Source organism: Lynx rufus, unplaced genomic scaffold (assembly GCF_022079265.1).
Source record: "Lynx rufus isolate CCGP_SWC_20201006 ecotype Redwood Valley unplaced genomic scaffold, mLynRuf1.p SCAF_6, whole genome shotgun sequence".
NCBI lineage: Eukaryota > Metazoa > Chordata > Mammalia > Carnivora > Felidae > Lynx > Lynx rufus.
Window position 1 is genome coordinate 92,427,806 of NW_025814878.1, and position 19,289 is coordinate 92,447,094.

At 36.9% G+C, this 19,289-nt stretch overlaps 1 protein-coding gene across 5 annotated transcripts in view; it reads left to right on the top strand.

The window, feature by feature from the left end:
* Nucleotides 1-19,289, top strand: part of DST (dystonin) — a 496,498-nt gene that overhangs the window by 431,362 nt on the left and 45,847 nt on the right. For all 5 annotated transcript variants that reach the window (XM_047102585.1, XM_047102584.1, XM_047102586.1 and 2 more), the window contains 8 exons: nucleotides 5,122-5,241; nucleotides 5,442-5,549; nucleotides 7,572-7,790; nucleotides 11,670-11,873; nucleotides 13,553-13,784; nucleotides 14,670-14,896; nucleotides 16,813-16,935; nucleotides 17,066-17,167. In XM_047102585.1, coding sequence (XP_046958541.1) covers nucleotides 5,122-5,241; nucleotides 5,442-5,549; nucleotides 7,572-7,790; nucleotides 11,670-11,873; nucleotides 13,553-13,784; nucleotides 14,670-14,896; nucleotides 16,813-16,935; nucleotides 17,066-17,167 — 1,335 coding nt within the window. The remainder of the gene's footprint in view (nucleotides 1-5,121; nucleotides 5,242-5,441; nucleotides 5,550-7,571; nucleotides 7,791-11,669; nucleotides 11,874-13,552; nucleotides 13,785-14,669; nucleotides 14,897-16,812; nucleotides 16,936-17,065; nucleotides 17,168-19,289) is intronic.

Here is a 19,289-nt window from a genome sequence, read left to right on the forward strand (position 1 = left end):
ATTAGAAATGTACACATATAGTCATTCGAAAATTTATAGGTGTAAATAAAATGCCTTGCTTCCCTGTAAATTGCTTAATGAAGACCCTGGGGCTATTCCATTTGTTGCTAAACAATAAATATTTGCTAATTTAATTAAAAAAATCTCAAAAGACAGGAGGGAAATTTCTGCTTGCAGTCTTGTTTTCTTTTAGCAGAGCAAATATTTGCCTTGGTTGAAGAAACAGTGTTTTAGTTTCAGCTTTCCATTTTGGCAACTTAGATGGTATCCCCATACTATTTTTCACTGGATTCTTTTTTTTTTTTTTTTTTTTTTTTAAGAGAAAGAGAAATAGATTTAAACTAACATTAACACTAACAGGCTGACTTTATTTACTAGGACTGTCATATAAGTGCTGAAAATTGCCTGATCACAAACAAGCGGGGTGGTTTGTCACTTTGTTTTTTCAGGGACCAGTAGAGGAAAAAAGTCATTACTGTTAAATTTTATTCAGATATCTTGCAGCACTTGCACTCAGGTACAAAGGCCTGGACTGTTCTGCCCAGTTTCACATTTGTTAAGGGAATCACATAATAAAGTTTTACCTTGAAGTTTCATTGTATATATCTTGAAAGTGAATAATCTAACTATGAAGGCTCTTCTACTTGTTTTTCATGAGGATTTCTTTTTTCTACATTGAAGCTCCTGAATTAGTTGAAATTTTTTCCTTTCCTTTTCTTTTTTTTAAATTTTACTTTTAAGTAATCTCTACCCCCAACATGGGGCTCAAACTCGAAACCCCGAGATCAAGAGGCACACGGTCCACTGACTGAGGTAGCTAGCCAGGTGCCTCGAAATGTTTTGTTTTGTTTTTTGTTTTGTTTTGTTTTGTTTTGTTTTCTTTTCTTTTCTTTTCTTTTCTTTTCTTTTCTTTTCTTTTCTTTTTCACATTGGTGAATAATTGCTAATGAGTAGTTCCGTTTGAAACTAACATCATAAAAATTACTGAACCAGATTAAGATACAGTTTTTCATATGGTCTTTCATATGGATTCTTTTCTGGAAGCCACATTGTTCTGGTTTGTCCCAGTAGCAGAAAAAGTAACAAATCAATGAAAAAAAAAATTTATTAACACTACTGTCTGCAAACCAGGAGCCTTTTCAATAAGTTTTATGAAAAATGTGGCTTCGCTAAAAAAATAATGTATAAAGTTATGGGAAATACAGGAAAAATGAGTAATTCTGTTTGAATGTATAAATGTACACACAGTCATTTTAGAAGTACTGCCCTTATAAAGGAGCTCACCCCACTCTGTGGACTAAAACTCTGAATTTCTGTCTGGAACAAGTTCAGCATATCATTGGTCCTCTTAAATGTGTGACACTTGAAGGACAGCCCAATGTGGCAAATGTGTTCCAATCTGCTGTCCAGACACTATGTTAGTCTTAAAGCAGCCTGATTTTGCATCGTGTTTGTTTGTTTGTTTGTTTGTTTTGGTAGGTATTGGTTTCTATCAGATTTTATTCAGGCAGCAGTTTAGAAGTTGTTAAGGAAAGGTCTGTTAAGCCCTATCTCCTCCTTCATATCCTTATGCAATTGAGTTTTTTTTTTGTTTTTTGTTTTTTTTTTTGTTTTGTTTTGTTTTTTTACACCTCTATTGTATTCCTGGCTGGGACCCATTATTTACATGATTACTAAATTTTTCTTCTATCTGAACCATTGACTAAAAGAAACTGACCTGCAAATAGCGTCAGTATTTATTTACTCATTCATTATTTGGCAAAGGTGAAAACAAGTGGGTTCATGATATATAGGAAAAAACTATAATAATTTATAATATTATTAAGTATTTTTCACTTCTATAATTTGTTATTCTTTCTTTGTGAGATTGAAAGTGTAACATTACTCTTAATCAGTGCTATTCAAGTCTGTGCCAGGTTACTGCTGGCAGATTATTTCCTTATAATTAAGGGAAGTCCACTGATAGGCTTGGAAAATATTATTTAAAAATAAATTGTACCCCATGGTGATGAGGGTACAGAAGAACTTTCCTTGTGGCTGTATAAATCAGTATATCCTACCTGAAGGGCAGTTTGGCAGTATATTATCTAAAAGGAAAATGTGAACTGGAGCTCACACAGAGGTTATCCACACAGACCTTTTGTTGTTGTTGTTTTTAACTAACTTTTATTAAGATACTTGTAGATTCACATGCAATTGTAAGAAATAAGATAGAGACAGTCACATTGTACCCTTTACCCATTTTCCCCGGTGGTGACGTTTTGCAAAAGTATAGTACAGTATCACAGGCAGGATGTTGATGTCGATGCAGTCAGATACAGAACATTTCATCACCGTATGACTACCTCATGTCTCCCTTTTATAGCCTCCCACCTCTGCTCCCTCCTTAACTCCTGGCAACCAGAAGTTATATCTGCATTTCTGTAATTTTATCCTTGTTTAAAATATTTGAGGGTTTTTTTTTTCTAAAATCTCTTTCTCTTCTCCTTCTGAGACTCCAACAACAGGAATGTTAGATCTTGTATTATAGTTCCACAGGTCCCTGAGGCTCTATTGATTTTTTTTTTTTTCCTCCAGTCTGTTTTCTATTATTCAGCTTGGGTAATTTCTGTTGTTGTGTATTTTGCTTCACTGATTCTTTCCTCTGTGCCCTTCATTGATCTCATCCTCTGACCTTATTTGTTATTATATATTTAAGTTCTAAAATTTCCATTTGGTTCTTTATATATCCTCTTTCTTTGCTGAGGATTTTTGTTGCTAAGGCCTTCTGATTTTTCACATTCATTTCAGTGGTGTTTAAAACTGCTCATTAAAGCATTTTTATCATTGTTCCTTGAAAATTTTTGTCAGACTGTACTAACATTTCTGTCATCTAGGTATCGGCATCCATTGATGATCTTTCTTTAGTTCAGTTGGAGGCCTTGGTTCTTGCTGCTAACTTAGGAGTTTTGGGTCGTAATTAAACTTTCCGTTTGGACTGGCCTCCTCAGGCACCACTCTGGCAGAAGAAGCTGGGGGTACTGCCAGGTGCAAGCAGAGGTCTACGTTCCCCACTCAGCCTCTCGTGACACCTGACAGGGGTGCTCCTCATCTCTGCCGGCTGGGAGTGGGGATTAGACCTCCAGCTGTCAGAGCAGTCTTTTCCAGCAGCTCAGTGAAGGTGGCTACGTTAACCACAGAGCCGTGGTGAAAATCCTGACTCTCCACTAGGCCTTCTCTGAACCACCCCGGAGGAGATAGGGAGGGGCAATTCATGACTGCTTGTGGGGGCTCCCCACATGATCTCCACTGATACTGTGGGCAGGAGCTTTGTTACTGGCCAGTGGCACCAAAAGTTGCATCTCCCTATTTGGCCTTCTCTGACATCACCCTGGCAACAGTGCCAGCACCTTGATATGTAGGCTCATGAGCGCGAAAATGTAGGCCTTCCTTGGCATGAGTGTGGGTGAGACCACAGCCTTTTTTCCTGTGGAGTCTAGACAGAGTGGTTATTGTTTGAAAGTTCTGTGTCTTGCTAGGATGCCCCTTTCCTGGTCATCTGGCTGAGGGGGCAGACTTCTCTTGGGGTTTTGTCTGTGCCTCTTGGTGTTTCCGGGTTCCATTTTCTCCAGTGTCCAGTCTAGGACGTGTGAGGCAAGAAGAAAACCCAGAGAATTCACCACTGTGTTGTTCCCCGGGCGCCAAGGTCCACAGCAGTTGTGCTGTCTTCTGTCTCCTTTCACAGTCTTATGTGTGTTTCGTATGTAACGTGGGCGTGTATGTAACGCCTGGGGATTTGTAGGTGTGCTTACGAGGAACAGGGAAAGCACATCTCCGTCTTCCCGTGAGTCTGCATTGTGTCGCAGAGTGTTTTAGAAGTATGAATTATTTTCTAACCTAGTGTCTTATCTCTACTCTTCTCTCTCGTCACTTATATATCCCCTGCTCTCATCTAGATTTCCAGATTCTCTTGAAAAATTAAAAGTTCTGGCAGTACTGTAACTGAGTGCTTGCAATGTCTGTTTCCCATTAAATCTTCCAACTAAGGCCAATGTTAGTTACCATTTACCATTGGTGCTTGTGGGAGCACTTTGCTCATTTATGATACCTGTTTGGTCCTAGAAGGCATCAGGTTCTGTCTCATGCAAGGTAATGAAGAAGTTCATGCTCTTTGACTTGGTAGTTAACTTCTAGGAATCTACCCTGAAGAACTAATTGAAGATGCCAGCAGAGATTTATATTTATTACAGGTCTGTTTATATAATAGCAAAAAATGCAGTGTGCCTAAATGAAAATATCCACGTATGCTAGAATACAATGATGTTATTTAAAATTCACATTTCAAAGAATATGACATAGGAAATGTTCATAATAAATGAAAGAGCAGGATATGAAACTGTTTATACAGTATTATCCCAGACTTTTATAAATCTTTTTCAACTTCTGGAATAAAATTCACTAAAATACCAACAGTATTAAATCCAGGTTTTAATTTTCTTCTGTATATTTTTCTGTACTTTATGAATTTCTACCATGAATTATTGTTAAGATCAGGAAAATAAAACCTCGTAAAATATTTAAGAACGCTCTTGGAAGTGAATTATTAAATGAGATATAAAAAATTTTACATGAGACATTTGCAGGTATACTCTACATACACAATCATACTTTGCACATACATTTATACACACATAGTATGATAAATAAATGGGAATATTTCATGAGTTTTGCTAGGAATCTTATATGTCAGTAGCGGAGTGCTGTCTGCATATCATATGGATTAAAGTGATGAATGCAGCGATTGAAAGATGATACCCACTTTCTTAGCTGTTTAATTTGGATAGTATTCTTACGGAGGAAATTCTTATAACAACCAAAAAGAAGGTAACAGACTTAGCTGTCCCAGAATAATTAATGCCATGTTACAGATTCAATGTGTTTTAAGAGCGTGTGTTTAATTATTCTGTGGGAACTTCTCCTTTATAACTTGAGTGATTACCATGAATTATTTCAGGGTGCCATAAAGAGATAAGCTCAAATTTTCCACTTGTGTAATTAGGATATTTTAAAAAATCTTAGGTAGGTATTTTTCTGGCACCAGTTACAGGAACTTACTGACCTAATTATTCATCTTCTGTTTAGTTTGACCAAGCAGCTGATGCTGAATTATCCTGGATTACTGAAACCGAAAAGAAATTGATGTCTCTGGGTGACATCAGGCTTGAGCAAGACCAGACCTCTGCTCAGCTGCAGCTTCAAAAGGTGAAGAAGTACATTTCCAGTTATATCAAAATTGCTTGTTAACGTGCTCCAATCTAGAACGTGGGATTGCATGATTTACTTTACAAGACCCTTCTAGTGTAACTTGGTATTTTTAACTACTTTGCCTGGTTGTTTTCATTTTAGTCACACAGCCTCTCTTTCTCTCTCTCTCTTTTTATCTTTATTCTGGTAAATCACAGAAATTCACCATGGAGATTTTGAGACACAAGGATATTATTGATGAGCTTGTGAAATCTGGACATAAAATCATGACCACATGCAGTGAAGAGGAAAAGCAATCAATGAAGGTATAATCTTGTCTGTGTGGCTGCTGCTGAGACCCTCAAATAAATGGCATGCATTGAGTGCTCAGTCCTAGAGCAGCACATTTTCTTTATCCACAGCTGCCATTTGGACATCTGAATCATGAGATTTAAATAAGGCATTTTTTCAAACTTACAGAGTAAAAGTAAAAGGAATATTCCTTAAGGGAATCACCCTGGGGACACTTTTTTTAATAGACACTAAAGCTATTAAAATTTGCATCCTTGAATAACTGGCACACGTTAAACATTCAGTTAATGTTAGCTGTATTATTGCCATTATTATTGGTATAAATTATCACTCTATATGTCACCTGTTGTCTGTATGCTTCAAAATATATGCTTCTCTTTAATGCTGAAATCCATTCTGTATAAAATTTTGGTAAGCTATACAGGAAAAAAATGAGCTGAATAATTAAGAAAGCATCTGGTTTCTAGACTTCTAATGATCCTTTAAATTGATGGAAAACCAGTCACAAGTAAAAATGTTTAGTTCAATTCACATTCAGACATCTCAGCAGACTAAAGAAATTAATGTATACTAATGCTTCTGATAGGAAACTATCCCATAGCAAAAAAAAAAAAAAAATACGCAAATGTCTATGCCTAAGATTACTCTTTAAATAGTATGCATTGGTTTCAAGGTGTACCGTGGACAAAGTAATAGAATGTAACTGTATATTGATACTACTTTTATTTATTCTGGCAATTTACTTATTTATAATTTAATCTTCCCTTTATTATTTTTATAAAGACTGACATGAAAAATAGAGATCATCATGAAATATTTTCTGTGTCATTCTGTGGTTTATTAGATTCCTGTTGTGCTTTATCTTCTGCTATTAGTTTATGATGTAAATTTATACCGTAATCTAGATCACTATGATCACCCCATAAAATACAGTGTATAGTATAATGTTCTACTCTGATTCTAATATATGCAATTAATTTTGCTAGCAATTCCTCTTATAACTTCACTTGTGAGAGGGAGTCTTTACTTTTGGCCAGAAAGTAATGTTAATGTCGCTAGACTTATATGAGACTTGTTTTCTAGCCCAGAAAGCCTATAAGACCTAGAAGGATAGTTGAAGAATTTGGCTTATTATGTTTGGAGAGCTCATTGTCTTTTTCATAAAAACCTGAGTCTGTTTATTTATTCATATTTTGGGTTTTGTCACCTAATATTTCTGACGGGGGGAGGGGGGATGCTTGTTCTCTGTCATTAAATCCCATGATTTTTGATGATAATATAAAAACCTGTTGTGTGGATATATCTTGATCTCCAGTTGTACTTTTATGGTTCCACATTTTTGCTATTTTTTACATATATATGTGAAAGGTTTTTTTGTTGTGGTAAGATACAACATTAGCATAGAAGGGATTATTATTCAGCCTTAAAAAGGAAGGAAATCGTGCCTTGTGCAAAAATATGGATGAACCTGAAGGATCTTTATTTTTCTTTTTAAGATTTTATTTTTAAGTAATCTCTACACTCAACGCTAGGCTCCAACTTACAACCCCGAGATGAGGAGTCAGATGCTATACTGACCAAGCCAGCGAGGAGCCCCCAAAGGGTCTTTTTAAATTTAAAATGAATGTTTATACATAGAAATAGTTACAATCTAAATACATTTTAAAATTTTTAATTAATTTATTTATTATTGAGAGAGAGCAAGAGCATGAGCATGTGAGCAGGGGAGGAGCAGAGACAGGGAAAGACAGAATCCCAAGCAGGCTCCACACTGTTAGCACAGAGCCTGATGCAGGGCCCCATCTCACGAACTGGGAGATTATGACCTGAGCTGAAGTCAAGAGTTGGATGATTAACCAACTGAGCCACCCAGGCGCCCCTAATCTAAATAGGTTTTAATGATTTTTTTCATTTAACATTCATCTGTGAGTGCCTGCTTTGCACTAAGCATATAGTGCTAGAAAAAACATTCTGGAGCATATGTGCTGTTTGGCCTGTTTAGCCAGCTAAGCACATTTCATTATCTTATTTTCTAGAAAAAACTGGACAAGGTGTTGAAGAACTATGATGCCATCTGCCAGATAAACTCAGAGAGGTATCTACAGCTAGAACGAGCACAGTCCCTGGTTAACCAGTTCTGGGAAACATATGAAGAACTTTGGCCATGGCTGACAGAAACACAAAGAATCATCTCTCAGCTTCCTGCCCCAGCCCTCGAATATGAAACTCTAAGACAACAGCAGGAAGAGCACCGGGTAAGCTGGGGATTAAAGAGAATGTCGTATTCCCCATTGAAAGAGAACCACGATGGTTATGCTGTTTTTCTAGTATATGTGCTGCCAAAGTGAGCACTGGGATGGTGTTTTTTAAATGCAGTTAGATGTTTTACATTATTTTGGGGGGTTTTAGCAATATTGTATTCTGGTCTGCACAGTTGCTTACCTCATATTGCTCACCTGTTTTCCAGGGTTACAGTGAGAAAGACTCATGTGGGGAGGCCACATTGTGTATGTCATCAATTACATCCCAGCTTTCCTAGAATAGTATGAAGTATAAGCCATCCTGGTACAAAAGCAAAGTGCTCATTTTTAAATGTTAGCAAACTAAGCTTTTTGAAGTACTTTGAATTGATGCATGTTGAATTGCTTTTAATTTACATATGTCGACTAAGTTTTATACTTAATATATATTGGTTGGAGACATCTAGAATATAAGCAAATAGTAGAAATACATCAAAGTGGCATCATACAGACAAGGCCATTGAGCTTGGAGGAAAATGACAATATGACAGCGTGTCAAAACACAAATAATGTAAAAGCTAAGTCAGTGAGAAGGGAGAATGCTAAAGGTGCAAAGACAAGTTGTTTCCCATTTTTTTTTTTTAATTTTTTTTTTCAACGTTTATGTATTTTTGGGACAGAGAGAGACAGAGCATGAACGGGGGAGGGGCAGAGAGAAAGGGAGACACAGAATCGGAAACAGGCTCCAGGCTCTGAGCCATCAGCCCAGAGCCCGACGCGGGGCTCGAACTCACGGACCGCGAGATCGTGACCTGGCTGAAGTCGGACGCTTAACCGACTGCGCCACCCAGGCGCCCCTCCCATTTTTTTTTTAACCTTATGTGCATGGAACTCTTTTGATGTTTGTTTTTGCTCCTATAAGCGTATACGATTAAGCTAGAGAGTATATTTACATATACAAATATATCATGTTTTAAACATAAATAAAATGGCATTATGAAGCCCTCATTTCAGCAGCTACTTAAATATTAACATGGCTTAAAATTTTGCAAGGGTTTGAATGAGAGAGAGGATTCAAGACTGTCAGAAAAACTCTGGAGTTGTTGCTGTCATGGATGTGTGAACCTAGTTGCTGTCTCCCCGATCTATACAAATGTACTCTGAGATTAATCATGTGTGTGTGCAAGTGTGTGCATGTGTGTGTGCGCGCACACAGGAAGAGTTTAACTCAGTGGTGTATTACATCATTGTTTGAAGAATGTGCCACCCTTATTTTGTTTGTTTACTTTTTTAATGTAGTGGCACTGAGGAATATCCCTAAGCGTTTGTTTAGAAGGGCTTTAGTCAACACTTTAATGCAAAATGGAAATTTTAAGTTCTATCTAAAGCAGCAGGAGAAAGACCTAGAAATTATGTAGAATTGAATTTAATTTTGGTATAAAGGTTTATTCGTGGCAGAAATCCTGATGCCTATCCACTGAATAAGTTTTAATATAAAATGTTAACGTGGATTTCTTCAATTCTGAGGTGAGATTTGAGCAGCTGTGTTTCTGTCATAACATCAAATAATGGAATGAGATTATTATTGAATTATTACTGAATTTCAAAGTGGAATTAATTTTCTCTTTTTAGCATAATCTTTCAGCTCTCAAATGTACAGTTTTATGTATAAAGGAACTACAAAACTTTGTAGCTGAGTCTTCAAATTATTCAAGTAAATTATTCATAATATTTACAGCCTTGTAGAACAGCCTTTCTTCTGCAGCTCCACAGCCTTATCCTCTGCTGTATTTGTTTGGGAAGATCTTCTAGTTCATTCTGATCAGGAATGAAAAATGGCTCCAAGAACCAGTTATTATATGGTAGATACATTGAGGTCACACTCATTATCCCCATTGTGACTTGACCCTTATGACAGTATGTTGCCAAGAATCATTTTGTTACATATGAGGCAGAAGACATCACCCATTGGGCCCTTTCTCCACACACACACCCAAGTAGGCATCTGGTAGTACCAGATGTTTAAAAAAGGAATGGTCTGAAAAAGGGTCATCTCAGTACTTCCCAAACTAAGGAGTTTCACAGTGGTGCTACACAAATGAGATCTACCTAGATGCTAGGCAACTGGGGACATCTCAGCAGAGATCTCTCATTTTACCTGAGAGTCTCTTGATAACTCAGAGTGTAAACTTGATTTACCAACATTCCTTGTAGAGTACTGAAACCAGAACGTGTGTAACACATTGCTTTTTTGTGAGATTGTTTATTAGCTGTTACTACCATTATTACCTCCATTCCTTAAGGCAGCATGAATAGATGATCTCATAATATGAAACAAAAATAAGAAAATCTCAGCCTGGACCACTCAGGAGCTAGATCACAGACATCCTTATGAGCAGCATGTTAGATTAGGACCAACCCCTTCTTTTTCTTTTAACGGAATTTATGTCTATTTAGCTGTTTTTTAAGAGTTTGGAGGGCATCTTCAGAAAAACTTCAAAAATAGCATTGTATTCAAAAATACATCATTGTAAATTTTAAAAAATAAAAAAATAAAATTAAAAATAAATAAAATAAAGGATTTAAACCTTGAAAAAAAAGACATCATTGTTAATGATATGCCAATTTCCTTAATAATTTTCAAAATAATTTATATGACTGATTTTTGTGAGCACTTTCAATAAGTATCTAGATATGTGGCTATCTTGGCGATTCTTCTTGATGAATGATAGAAATTAAAATGTTTACAGGAGAAGATTGGTAGCTTTTCTCTAGACTGTCTTTCCTGAATATAATTTCTCTCGGAGAAGTTTTTGTTAGGGGCTAGGTAGCAAATAATTTGGAGATAAACCTTCTGGTGAGGACAAGAAGCTTCTGATTAAGGATCCTAATCACTACTGTGGTGCAAATGGAAGGCGCCTCAATGCTGCAGGGAGGCTAGCCTAAGAGAGACCTGGAAGCAAAGATGGATGTAGCTTTGGATCCGGTCCATGAACCACTGCTCAGTGGAGGCTCTGGGTTCTATGGAGTATAGATATTCTAGATTTGTCTTCCTAGAAGGAATGGGGCTCCATTACACACCCACTTATTGGCATAAATATCATTGTATCTCTTGATTAGATGACATTATGCAAAATATTTCATGTGTCATATATTTTTCTTTAAACACACCTTACCAATAATGCTCAGTATACAGACATGTCTGATAGATTGATTACCCTGTAGTCTTTAACGTTTTAAAATACAGATGGATTTATTCATATGTGTATATTATAGGTATCACATATATACATATAATGGAGTCATACTTAGGTATATGTAATGTAACCTATATATACACATTTTATATTGGTTTAAATATATACATAACTACAATGCCTTATGGCCTTATATCCTCTTAACTTTTTCTCTTGGCATTATGTCTGCCTTCTGCTGAACTTCTTTCCTTTTCTTTCCTTCCCTTTCTTCCTTCCTCCCTTTTAAAGAATTTTTGCATATATCATGAGTGTACAGAAAGGGACACCGAGAGTTATGGCTTAATCTGTATAGGTTGGGGACATAGTGAGTTCATAATTCTTTATGTAATATGACCCTTGTCAGAGTGTGTACTGCTCTTGATAGGAAATGCATAATGAACTGGGATTCATTGTTTCACTCAACGAGCAGTTTTGTATGTACCCTTAAAGAGACTTTGACGTGACCAGACCATTGTTTATTCTTTGTGTCAGGGGCATCTCTTGCTGGCAAGGAGCAGTATGAGCCGTCCTGTGTTAAATGCCTTGTGATGGGAAGGGTGTTTGGAGTTTCTTGCCAGCTGGATGCATTGGGCATGTAGACAGCTGTAATATGGAAGTGTGACCCTGAGATACTGAGAAGCTGTTTGGTTTGTTATAGCAACTGCGAGAGTTGATAGCCGAACACAAGCCTCATATAGATAAGATGAACAAAACTGGGCCACAGTTACTGGAATTGAGCCCAGGGGAAGGCTTTTCTATCCAAGAGAAGTACGTGGCAGCTGACACCCTTTACAGTCAAATTAAAGAAGATGTCAAAAAGCGAGCCGTGGCATTGGATGAAGCTATTTCTCAATCTACTCAGGTAATCATTTATACCAGAAATATGACTGAGTTCGTTTAAATGGCAGAGCATGGAAAAACATTTTCTTGGATCTCCTGATTAAATTTGAACCAGAATTATTTCACTACATTAAATCTGAGTACTGATGTTTTTGCCTCTCAAAAGGGGTATTTGCTCGGTCCAATCCTTATATTTCTCTCTGCCTGCTTGCAGATACAATACAAAATAATTTTCAATGCCTTAAAAAACATACAACTGACATCACTGTTCAAATATTTAATTAAGTGTCCATCTAAAGTAGAATGGAATATTTGCCACTGGGAGAGCTAAAAGAAAAGTGCTATTATCATTATTAATGAGACACTCCCATGAAGGCAATAAGAAGAAAGACTGTGTAGACTGAATTAGAAGGAAACAATATAGAGTTGGAAATTCATGGTTTTCTTTTTTTGAAAATACCTGTTTTCAAGAAGTTGAATTGGAAATTACCTACAGATTTTCCATCTGCACAGTTGGGCTTTTGTTATTATATACACTGACAGTGGAGTGGGCCATTTTTCGTAATCCTGAATGATGATTCTTTTAAAACTGAGGAGAGTGTAAAATCCATGACTGAACAAGGTTTTATGACTTTGCTTTATTGCCCATGGTACCTTTGCAAACAAAACTTTAAAATTCTTTCATGAATCTGATTATGTGTTTGACCATGAATGGAGCTCAAACTTCTGTTCTGTCTGGAGGTTTTTGTTTGGTCTCATTTTTTAACATTTTTCAATTCAGAAAATTTAGAACTTAAGAAATTCATGTATTCTAATAAAAAATGTCCTTGAATCTTACATTTAATAATATAACGTTTTTAGGATGTCAAAATAATGAATATAGATGAATAAAACAGTTTTGATAGAAAAACACACAGCTTATTGGGCTTAATTTTTAAAATTAATTTGAATTATGATAAAATGAGGCAACAGGTAAAATGCTGATGTCAGCTAGTCCAATTATATATTAACGTATGCTGTTTCTTTTTTTAACGTATACTGTTTCTTAACGAATACACTCATTTGGGTAGATATGTTAACAAAGTAGCTAAGATTTAATTCTTTTTTTTAATTTAAAAAAAAAATTTTTTTTTAACATTTATTTATTTTTGAGACAGAGAGAGACAGAGCATGAATGGGGGAGGGTCAGAGAGAGAGGGAGACACAGAATCTGAAACAGGCTCCAGGCTCTGAGCAGTCAGCACAGAGCCCGACGCGGGGCTCGAACCCACGGACAGTGAGATCGTGACCTGAGCCGAAGTCGGATGCTTAACTGACTGAGCCACCCAGGCGCCCCTAAGATTTAATTCTTTTTTTTTTTTTTTTTAAATTTTTTTTTTCAACGTTTATTTATTTTTGGGACAGAGAGAGACAGAGCATGAACGGGGGAGGGGCAGAGAGAGAGGGAGACACAGAATCGGAAACAGGCTCCAGGCTCCGAGCCATCAGCCCAGAGCCTGACGCGGGGCTCGAACCCACAGACCGCGAGATCGTGACCTGGCTGAAGTCGGATGCTTAACCGACTGCGCCACCCAGGCGCCCCTAAGATTTAATTCTTGATTGTGACATTAACTATATGGGTTTTTTTTTGTTTTCATTTAAATATGACATTTGATATCACAGGTCTTTTCCCCATAAATGACCCCTTTGATTCACTTCTAGTTCCACGACAAGATAGACCAGATCCTTGAGAGCCTGGAACGCATCGTGGAGCGTTTGAGGCAGCCGCCTTCGATCTCAGCTGAAGTAGAGAAGATTAAGGAGCAGATCAGTGAGAATAAGAATGTGTCAGTAGACATGGAGAAGCTACAACCATTGTATGAAACACTTAAAAAGCGGGGAGAGGAAATGATTGCGAGATCTGAGGGCACTGACAAAGACATATCTGCCAAAGGTAATAATTTCAGAATAAGGAAACAACTGAACTTTACCTTTAAAATAATTCTAAATAATTCGAAACATTTAGAATTGTCCTGGTGTTTACGGACGGTCCAATTGCATAACAAAATGCCAGAGTTTAGAAAAGGTACTACCATTGGGGTTGAAGAGCTATGTACAAAAATCCCTTGTTAATGTTTTTCTGTGTTACAAAGTGTGCCATTATGCAAAAGCCATGTGTTCTTTGGGACTTCTAAACCAGTTTTTTAAAGCATGATGCTAAGGGACAAATCTAGGTTTTGTTTTTGTTTTTTTTCTCATTACTAATTACACGCTACTTTTTATAATGCGTACAACAGACTGGGTATCCTGTAGCCACAGAAATGGCAACCACGACCTTAGCCAGCCATCTTAAAGATAAGAGCTGGGGGTCAAAAGGAGGAGTACATACATGGATTAGAGGAAGTTTATAAGGTTACTCTAGAAACAAGCCCAAAATACATATCCTACATTGTTATATTCCTGAGACTGAACAGACATCAGTATTTTTGATTTGGAGAGCTTAAGTGGTTATTTCATTTTCTTTGGAATGAAGGTCAGCCTTGGTGAACTTCAAACTTGGTAAACTTAGGTCTAGTCTGAGCTCACTTACCCTTGAGTGTCTACTTTTGTCAGAAAGAGCCTTGGTTCAGGAGGAGTAGGATACCCTGAGAGCTTGCATTTGTCTAGAATATGCTATATTGGGTCTAGTGATACTCACTAGACTGTGGTCAACTAAAATTGGGTCCAGTTTTAGATACTTCGCAAATTGAATCACTGTTTCTGTGTAAACTAAAACATTCTGCTTTATTGCTTAAATGAGGCTAACATATTGCCTTTTTGATACTCTTTTGTGCCATAGCTGTTCAGGATAAGCTTGACCAAATGGTTTTCATTTGGGAGAACATACACACACTTGTGGAAGAAAGGGAAGCCAAACTACTGGATGTAATGGAATTAGCAGAAAAGTTCTGGTGTGATCACATGTCATTGGTCGTAACCACTAAAGACACACAAGATTTCATCCGGGATCTGGAGGATCCTGGAATTGATCCCTCAGTAGTAAAACAGCAGCAAGAAGCAGCAGAGGTAAGCAGAAAATCTCCTTTAAAGTAAAAAAAAAAAGTAAGTTGTAATGAAACCTGGATTCCCTTGGTAAATATTTGGAATTACTCTATTACAGTTTATATTTGGTTCCAAAAGTAGAATGCATAGTGATATAGTAAGAAATAGATTATACCCACATATTTCACAGAGAGAGTATGTATTTTTAAAGTTTCCCTTCATCTCAACTCCTCCTGCCTTATTTCAGGCCCTTGTTCCCTCCGTTTTTGGCTTCTGAAGTAATCCATAGTGGTATCCCTACCTGCAGAGTCTTTTTCCTTGCCCGACTTCCAACCTTGTCCTCTCTCTAGATCTACTCTTACCGTATCGCCACTCAAAACCACTCGGAGGCATCCACTGCCTACAGAATGAAATCCAGACACCCGATAGTAGTGTCCTGGCCTTTTACATCCCAGCATAGCCCATGCCTGTGTTCTCGAAGCCATTTGGTTGAGTGCTGCTCCTTTATTAGAAAGTGGCTTCCCCTGACACTGCGGTGTGCTCTTTCTAGTCTCTGTTATCTTTGCGGATTAGTTACCTCACCCTCGTATGTTCCTACCACTCTTCTGGCAAATCCCACTCAAACTTCAAGGGTCATTTGGGTTGTAAGCCTTCATGAAAAGTCTTTTCTTGCATACTTAGGAAAGTTTGTGTTCTCATAATGCTGTCCTCATGCAAAAGACTCTACACATAGTATAACTTATTGATTATATCTCTCTTTTTCCTAATGGACTTTGATCCCCTTGAGTGGAATAGCCCTATTTTTATTTATATCCCCAATGCCTAGTTTGGGCTTGGTTTATGCTTATTAAATGTTTCTTGAGTGAATAAATATATTTAACCAAAAAGATTAAAGCAAAAGTAGTACACTGCATTTTTCTACTATTTTTTTTTTGTAGTTTATAAGTCCTAGGGAAATGACATAATAAGCTAGATTATCTTAAATCTACTAACATTGTTAATTTGTTAGAAGTTTTTGAACTTGTGCTTTACTTTTGCTTTTTTAAGTTCTATTCTTAACAACTTTAAAATATACAATGCAGTATTATTAACTACAGTTACCAAGCTATACATTGCTTCCCATGACTTCTTTTTTAACCAATGGAAGTTTATACCTTTTGACCCCCTTCACCCATTTCTCCCACCCACATCCCCTGCCTCTGGCAACCACCTTATCTGTTCTCTGTGTCTGCAAGCTTGGTTTGGTTGTGTGCATAGGGATAGGAGTACTTTAGATTTGTTGTTGTTGTTGTTGTTGTTGTTGTTGTTGTTGTTGTAGATTACTCAACCTCTATTTTAAATGTATATTGCTAGGGCATCTGGGTGGCTTGCTCACTTGAGTGTCTGACTCCTGATTGCAGTTTGACTCATGAACCTAGGTTCGTGAGTTCGAGCCTCACATCTGGCTCTGCACTGACAGTACAGAGCCTGCTTGGAATTCTCTCTCTCTCTCTCTCTCTCTCCCTCTCTCTGCCTCTCCCCTGCTCATGCTCTCTCTTTTCTCTCAAAATAGATTTTAAAAAACTTCAAAAAAATAAAGAAAAATATAAATGTATATTGCCCAAACTATTTTGTTTCAAAAACAAAATATATCTCTACACTTTTCATTGTTATTGATATTTAAAGGAGCTTGTTCTGGTATTTGTTATGTAGAATTAATTCTTTAAATACTGTTTTTAGAATAAAACATGTTTATTACAAAGGATGCTGTTTTTCTTTAAAATATTTCTTCTTTCTTATTCAAAAAATTGATCGCAGAAAGTTAGAAAAGAAGAAGAAGAAAATAAAATTGATCATAATCCCACTTCCTAGAAATAACTATAATTAATGTCTCTGTGTCCATCTTTTTAGTTCCCGTGTGTTTTTGCTTAAAACTCTCAGGCTGTCATTTCTTATTCTAGGCCATTAAGGAAGAAATTGATGGACTACAGGAAGAGCTGGATATAGTTGTCAACCTGGGTTCTGAACTCATTGCTGCATGTGGGGAACCTGATAAACCCATTGTCAAGAAGAGTATAGATGAGGTACAGCTAGTGTATTTCCTTCTCTCATCAAAATGGTTTTTTAAAAAAGATTTTGGTTAAAGCATATTTGGAAGAAATAGTTGCAAACTTAATAAATGACACTAAAAGAGTTCTGATATTTATATTGTAGTTAAATTCAGCCTGGGATTCTCTGAATAAGGCTTGGAAAGACCGGGTGGACAAACTTGAGGAGGCAATGCAGGCTGCCGTTCAGTACCAGGATGGACTACAGGTAAGGGCGTTGCGGCGTGTCTCCTGGCAGGAGAATCGGGCTGACTGACGCGTGCGGATTTACACATTGACACCACCCAGCACCGCAGATATGTGTGCAGTAGGCTCACCTACTTCAGTGTATGTTTTGCCTTTTGGAAGGTATTTCTGACACTGGATAGATGTGTAGATTTATGCACATATCTCACTACATTTTTATACACACAGTGCAATTTACTTGGAAAAGAAAAATTTTGATTTTTGGAAAATGTTAATGGTTCCACACCAGACAGTGAAATGAGAGCTGAATCGGAGTTCTCTTCTAAAGTTGAGTGGAGTAAGATGAAAGGAGTAAACACTATCTAAAAATATCCCTGAGTTTAACTAAAGTCAGAAGTAAAAGAGATTTGATTTGAAGCCAGTGTTCCCCGTTGAACTAAAATAGATTTCTGTTTCATTAGGTCATAATCTGTTGTGTAAAATGTTTTTCTTCCTTTCCATCCACGTAATTCCTTTTCACAGTTGTTTTTCACACCCCTTAACAGTTCTCATTCAGTTTATTAACCATGTTTTAAAGTTTCCCTTTTCATATGAAAAATTGTCTTGTTGGTGGAGGCCAGCTCAGGGACATTTCTCTCCTTACCTTCTTCAGCTTTATTCCATTTCCTAACAGGCTGGCCAGTGTTGAATCTGTCAACCCTCCTACCGTATGGAAAAAGCCCTTCTGAGTATTTCCATAACACCAAGTGAATATTATTTTTAAAGCTCAGATGAGAACATCTTTTCCTTTTTATTATGCCATTCCATTTCTATATTTGTAAAAGTAAATATCAGAAGCCAGGCTTCATGCCAGTTGAAAGTGTTTTGAACTTTGGAAATATATGAAAAAATTCACCACAAATAATATCTTATATAACTTTCCTCCTTACCCCACTTTTTAACCGAAGAGTTAAATGATTGGTTAGGTTTCAGTGGCCAGGAACTAACTAATCAGGCTCCAGCCTTCAGTCTGTGGGAGCAGGTCATGATTTGTATGTATTATTAATAAATGGCTGAGTTGTGCCCTCTTCTGTGGCTGGAGATGGCACTGCCACCATTTGCAGCCTTTTCACCTCAGGAGCCATTAGCCACAGAGGTCACTGGCTAGGCGCTATGACTTTCCTTTTTTTAAAATTTTAATGTTTATTTATTTATTTGTTTTTGAGAGACAGAGAGAGAGGGAGGGAGAATGCAAGTGGGGGAGGGCAGAGAGAGAAAGGGACACAGAGAATCCCAAGCAGGCTCCATGCCGTCATTGCAGAGCCTGATGTGGGGCACAAATCCTCGAACCATGAGATCATGACCTGAGCATGAAATCAAGAGGGAGGCTTAACCAGCCAAGCTACCCAGGTGCCCCGAGGCACCTTAACTTTTACTCTCTCATTACCCCTGCTAGACAGACAAGGCCCATTATAGGTTAGGAGCATCATCTTCGGGAATGAAGGTCCTCTTGATTTATTAAATAGCTGAGATTGGCTAGAACGAGATGTTGAAAGGTCCAGAAGCTCTAGGCATTTCAGGGTTTGACTGTAAAGTAAAAAAATATATATATATGTTTTTATTAATTGAAGAGCTAAAGGTATGCGTGGGGTTCATTAATTTATCGGAGATTGTATTTTTATGTTCTTTATTCATGCAACTCTTGACACAAATTTATTTTACATAACTGAAGTATTAACATTTTGATTGTGAAACTGGTTTAATATAGCGTAATTACATAATAAGCAGCTTATAAGTTCTCATTAAATATATATATATATGTATATAATTTCACAGGTTACTGCTTAAGTTATTGGGTTTATTAATGATAAATGAAAATAACAGATAGTTTCCAAGATTCTTCCTCCTACTATATGGTCTGGCAACTTCATTAAAGTCCAGAATAATTTTGTGCATTCAGTATCTGAAAGAAATGTGAGTTGTGCCTTCCTAAAATGTTTATATTACATAAAAAGAACAAGAAAAATAGATTCTGTAGTCTATGTTGTAATTCAGAATCATGGTCATAATATTAATTGTGGTATGTGCAGGATTTTTATGCTAATCTAAATAATGTGTAAGGCTTTAGCTGGGCCAAATATTTTACTCAAGTGCTAAACAATAAA